At 48.1% G+C, this 5,574-nt stretch overlaps 1 protein-coding gene across 3 annotated transcripts in view; it reads left to right on the top strand.

Annotated features, from left to right (window-relative positions):
• The first annotated feature begins 3,656 nt into the window (after positions 1–3,656).
• The window catches only part of SEPTIN8 (septin 8), an 18,268-nt gene continuing 16,350 nt past the window's right edge, over positions 3,657–5,574 (top strand). For 2 of the 3 annotated variants that reach the window (XM_035902564.1, XM_035902576.1), the window contains exons 1-2: positions 3,657–3,838; positions 4,518–4,704. In XM_035902564.1, coding sequence (XP_035758457.1) covers positions 3,672–3,838; positions 4,518–4,704 — 354 coding nt within the window. In that variant the 5' untranslated portion in view covers positions 3,657–3,671. The remainder of the gene's footprint in view (positions 3,839–4,517; positions 4,705–5,574) is intronic. The other variant, XM_035902572.1, reaches the window with a different exon arrangement.

Genomic DNA, 5,574 nt, shown 5'->3' on the forward strand with positions numbered 1-5,574 from the left:
CCATGTATCAAATCCTCTCTTCTGGAATTATAGCTGACCTGGTCTGCCTTTCTGTACAACACTGGGCATAGACCTGTTGTATCCTCAGGTGTGTTTTGTCCTAGTTTCTAAGCAAAGCTTCCTACAGGTGATCAGATTTGTCTTCCTCTGGGGGAGGGAGGAGACAGAAGGAAGAACAAAGTGCATATGGGGGAGGCAGGAACAGGAACAGCAGAGAAATGGTGGAAGGCTGCGTGGTCACAGATGGTAAAGCAAGAGGATTCCTCACCCTGCCTGTGCGACCAGCACCCCTGGATACATCCGCGAACAACACCATGCTGCTTATGGCAATAGCGAAGGGAAAAAGATCAAGTACTTGGAGGGAGGGAGGGGAAATGTAGAGTGTCTCGAGCTGAATTCAGTGCAGGAGTGTTTAAGAAAATAAAATAAAAAAGGATGAGGAGAAATGAGTGCTAAAACACATAGTGGTGGGTTTTCCTTTGCTAATCTCTTCCAGCTGCATGTAGTTGGACCTCATGCTAGTGTTTTCTTTTCTTTGTAGCCTGGTAGCTTAGTTCTCCCAATTCCCCATTAAGATCAGTATTTTCCCCTCTCTTTTCTGGTGTCGGAGGGTTTGAGCTGTGGCGTGCCAGAACACAAGCTCTTGTGGGCAGTGTTAGGATTTGTGTTGGTACCTCTGCAGTGCACGGAAGGGTGGTTATTTCTTGGGCTTGGTGGTTCCTCTCCTGTCTCTGGCTTGCCTTCTCAATGCAGCTCTGCTAATCTGGTTTCTTCTCCCTACCAGAATGAAGAGAAGAGGAACCTTTCCCTGGGGGGCCATGTCGGCTTTGACAGTCTCCCCGATCAGCTGGTCAGCAAGTCCGTCACACAAGGCTTCAGCTTCAACATCCTCTGTGTGGGTGAGCATGGTCCTCTGCAAACAGACATGGGCTGAGCTGGCGGCACAGTGAGGTTGGGACCAGGATTTCTTGTGTCCTGCTGTCCCGAGCCTCGGCAGTGACTTTAAGGAATTCAGAAATGCCTAACTCTCTTTAAAAAATGAATAATAATTCCAGTGAGCTTGAGCTCTCTAGAGCGTGATGCTTCTGAGTTGTGACTTTCACAAGTGACCATTGGACACTCATTGCCCAAAAGCAGAGTTTTGGGAAAGGCTTTAATATATGAATTTTCTGCCTTTGGTGAGGGAGAGTGGAAGGAAATGGGTGTGGGACTGTCCAGCTCTGCGTTGAGCTGAGCTACCAGTGCAGAAGCTGCAGAGAGCAGCAGGGAGGTCCAAGGTGGCTGAGCCTTGTGGATCAAACCAGAATTTCTGTAATCAGTGAGGTGTTGCTCATCTCCTCTGCTGCAGTAGCTGTGCAATAGGAAAAACTGTATGTGGCAAGTTAAATATTTCCCTTTGGAAACTGGGGTGGCTGCTCAGTGAATACGGTGTCCAAGTAGATGCAGTCAGAGGCACCATGTGTTAGCTGGCACCTCCCTTGAACAGAAACTTGCTCACACTCCTGCTCTCCCATCAGCATGTCCACTGTAGGGCTTCTCGGAGTTGGCTGGGTTCAGCGAGAGGGGCTGTGCCCAGCAGAAGCAGCGGCTGTCTGTGCTGAAGGTGTAGTGCAAGGAGTCGACTGCCTGGGAATGAGCAGGAAGAAGCAGGCTATTTCCTTGGGGTTTGCCTCTCCACTCCCTTGGCAAATAGGGCTGCATGTAGTGAATGAGGAGTTTAAATGGGGCCCCTTGTAGACACTGATATTTTCCAGATTGGCCTCATTTAGTTATCAGGAGCAGCAGTTCAAAGCCTTTCTGGCTCACAGTCAGCCTGTGAGCCAAATATTCTGGGATGGATCTTGGTTTGTGATGCATTCCAGGTGTCCTTCAATGGCTGTGGGAACAGGGGGGCTACAGATGGGCAACTTCTCCTAAGCTTGCCCCTACTGGTTCTCCAAGAACTATTCCCTACCAAGTTTCTCTGCCATCCCCTCTTGACTCCGTGTTCTCTCCCTCTGTGTATCTCGGAGGTCCAAGTTGGCAGAATTTTTTCTGCTACTGGAAAGATGAAGATGCCTTGAAAGTGCCCTGCTTCAGTGCTCCAGCACAGGGCTCTGCTGAGGTCTATAGTAAAAATGTACCATGGAACGTGGCCTCTGGAAACATTATCATGCTTTGGCCTCTGTGTCACAGACACTATATAGCATTTTGGTATTGGTTTCACTTTGGTTTCCCCTAAACAGCATTCTTGTCTCCCCTTGCCTGATTGGTATGAAGAATCATGGGGCAACAGGGCAGCCTTGAAAGAAGCAGAAATACTAAAGGGAAACTCCAGAAATCAAGAGCAATATGAGATGAAACCGGCTGTGCTGCAAACACCATCATCTGGGCTGGGTTGTAAGATCTTCCTGTGCAGCTGGAGCTTTTCAGGGCAGAGCAGTACCTCATGCTCTCTCAGGCAGCTGCTGTCTTGCTGAGGTGGCCTGGATGCCTGTGGAAGCTAATGCCTGATGTGACAGAAGAGTTTGCTGCTTATTTCCTCCGGTTTGGCCAATTCTCTTTGCTGCATAGGTGGCCCTATCATCTCAAAGCACAGACGTGCTGTCTTTGCAGAATGGGACCATCTTGGACAGTTTGCATGTACTGAGCCAGATCTCAGCAGCTCACTGAGTGCCTTGTGCGGAGCTTGTGGTGCTTTTCAGAGGGGAGAGTAAAAGAGCCACAGAGCTGACTCTGGTGTAGCTGCTGTGTGGCAGGAAGGGGAAAGGGTTACAGCAGAATGGGCTTTAGTCCTTTGACAGTTATTAATGGGACATGTGGGACTACAGGGTTGAGGCTGTGGAAGAAGGACAAGCTGCTTTAGGGCTTCCAGGCAGACCAAAGTTCAGCTGCACAGTGATATCATGAACCCTTCACCCAGCGTCTCTTCTGCTGTGAAAAGAGGTTTTCAGTCTGATGGAAAGTTGTCCTAGCAGATCCGGAGCTGTCTGCCTGTTTCTCTGTACTGAAATAGGCCTCCAGATTCTTTCCTTACAGGGGACTCCACTCTCAAAAAAGGCAGGTCTCCAGAGACCTTCATGGCGAGAAAAATCAAAGAGAGAAAGTGGTAAAGAAGCCTGTTTAAAGTTGGGAATCTCAGGGAAAGGAGTGAGAGGAAACCTCATTATCAGATTTCCCTGTCCCCTCCACAGCACACCAAACTCATCCATTGCTTTGTGCTGACCTGCAGTGTTATCTGGAGCTATTGCTGCGTTTAGGACAGCCAACAGCTGACCCAAATAGTCCTTGTCAGTAGGAGCAGTCAAGTTTTATTCCATCTCATCTGAAGACTCAAAAGACTCCACTAAAATTGTGCTCTCCCCAGCTTCTCTGGTGCAGGATCCCAAGCAAAGTCAGGGTACATGGAGGGGAAGATAGTGTGTTTTGCTGTGCTCTATGATCCTCGCTGGGGAGATGAGACCAAAGTGCTCTGTGTTAGCTTTGCATTAAGCATGGGAGGCCTTCAATAATGCAGTTACCTTTGTGACAATTGCATGTCTGTCCACAAGCAATTTGTAGTAACCTTTCACAGTATAATTTAGTTCTGCACTGTAGTTAATGTTCTTTGAAGTATCCGTGACAAATTCATGCTGCAGTGAGCTGATGATTTCTCCTTCCTAGGTGAGACTGGCATTGGGAAATCCACACTAATGAATACCCTCTTCAATACCACCTTTGAGACAGAGGAAGCCAGTCACTACGAGAGCGCGGTTCGCTTGCGGCCACGGACCTACGACCTGCAGGAGAGCAATGTCCACCTGAAGCTAACAATTGTGGATGCGGTTGGATTTGGGGATCAGATAAATAAAGATGAAAGGCAGGTCTCGTGCCATCTGCTTGGCATTTCTGGGCTTGCCTCTGATGCTTAGACATAAACTGCCTGCAGTCCTGCTTGCAGCATTGCAGAGGAGATGTCTGTGTTTCTGTTAATGGAGTGGCTCTGGTTCTGGGGACTAAGTGTAGAGGGAGTTGGGTGAGGAGCCAAAAAAAGAGGTCAAAGGAGGTCTTTCCAGCAGAGAATGGTGTTCTCCAGGAGTGTGAGCAGTTAACAAGCTGTCCTCGGTGCAGGGTTGGGAATTATCTGTTCTGGCAGTGATCAGTGTCTCTGGACCTGTCTCGTTTAATTACATAGACATCTTGTTCAAGCCCCAGGTAAAGGCTTTCTGGGACTCCAAGGTCTCTCCTTGGTCATGTTGCGTTGCTACAGCCAGATGGCTCAGCCCTGAGATCTGGGCAAAGTTTGATTTGTGGAAGTAGTCGTCTTTCCATGCTCCGCTGTCCTGTAGACTTTGCAGTGCAGTCTCAGGAGACTCCAGCAACCTTTGGACTATAAGGTCTGTGTGTAAATGCCGCACTTTTCCTGTTGTAAGGCTAAGTTGTTTGAGTCTTACCATGGTATCATTTAAAAGTAGTGATATGTCTAGAAGAACTCCTTAAGCCTTCAAACTGTTTAATTTTGGGCTCCAGTATCTGGGTTGCTAATGGTATGGTTTTAGTTACAGGCCGATAGTTGAGTACATTGATACGCAGTTTGAAAACTATTTGCAAGAAGAGCTGAAAATCCGCCGCTCTCTCTTCAACTACCATGACACGAGGATTCACGTCTGCCTGTACTTCATCACTCCAACCGGGCACTCGCTCAAGTCCTTGGACCTCGTGACAATGAAGAAGCTGGATAGCAAGGTAAGGGGTTGGAGACCATGGTCGCTCTTTCTGGAAGTGGTGAAACTTCTGTTAGTATTGATTGTCATGTGGAAGTCTCTGTTCCTTCTGTGTAAGTGCTGGGCTCCTTTCTGCGTGTTAGCTGAGCTGTTTTTAGGACACTGGTAAACCTTAGCCTGCCCTGGTGGGTTGCTGAGGTCCTGTGCTTTTTTTTCTTACTAGCTTTCCTGAAAATTGTCAGGTGAAAAACCTGTTTTCCAGCTAGCTACGTGAAATCTAGAGTGTCCATCACTGTAAGAATCTTACCTAGACTAGTTCATATTTATCAAAGCCATCAGCTGCATCTTTATTAGCTCTTTACAGGTGTGCACATAAGGATGTGTTCCAGCTCCTGCAGTTGAACTGTGGAAACTGCAGAGCCACCTCTGCTGTCCTGACCTGTCAGCAGGGACAGAGGGGCTGAGACCAACCAAAACTGTAGACACCCTAAGATGGTGGCCAGTGTAGAGGAGACAAGGGCTGAAGAGATGCGTTGGCTGTGCATGCTGGCACACAGGGAGTGCGTGAGCTGTCACTGCTGGTAGTGCCAGATGAGCTGGAGATCACAATGTCTTCTGAAAATGTAAATATGGTGAGAAATTCTCCAGGTCATTGGCATCCTAAAAGTGGGTTGTGAGAGGGTCTAGCTGGGGATTGCTTCTCTGTGTGTAAACTGTTACGGCCTTAGGGGGCAGTGGGTTACTTAACTAGTTACCGCTGATATTCCTGCAGCTCGGAGGAGGTTTCTGACACACTTTCAGTTGTTCCAGCTGGCTTCCAGGGAGCTGCAGGAGGCTTCAAAGGTCACTAGTGACAGCAGCATCTCTTCTTTTTTTTTTTTTTTTTTTTTTT

Source organism: Egretta garzetta, unplaced genomic scaffold (genome assembly GCF_000687185.1).
Source record: "Egretta garzetta isolate BGI_Z169 unplaced genomic scaffold, ASM68718v1 scaffold1, whole genome shotgun sequence".
Classification (NCBI taxonomy): Eukaryota; Metazoa; Chordata; class Aves; order Pelecaniformes; family Ardeidae; genus Egretta; species Egretta garzetta.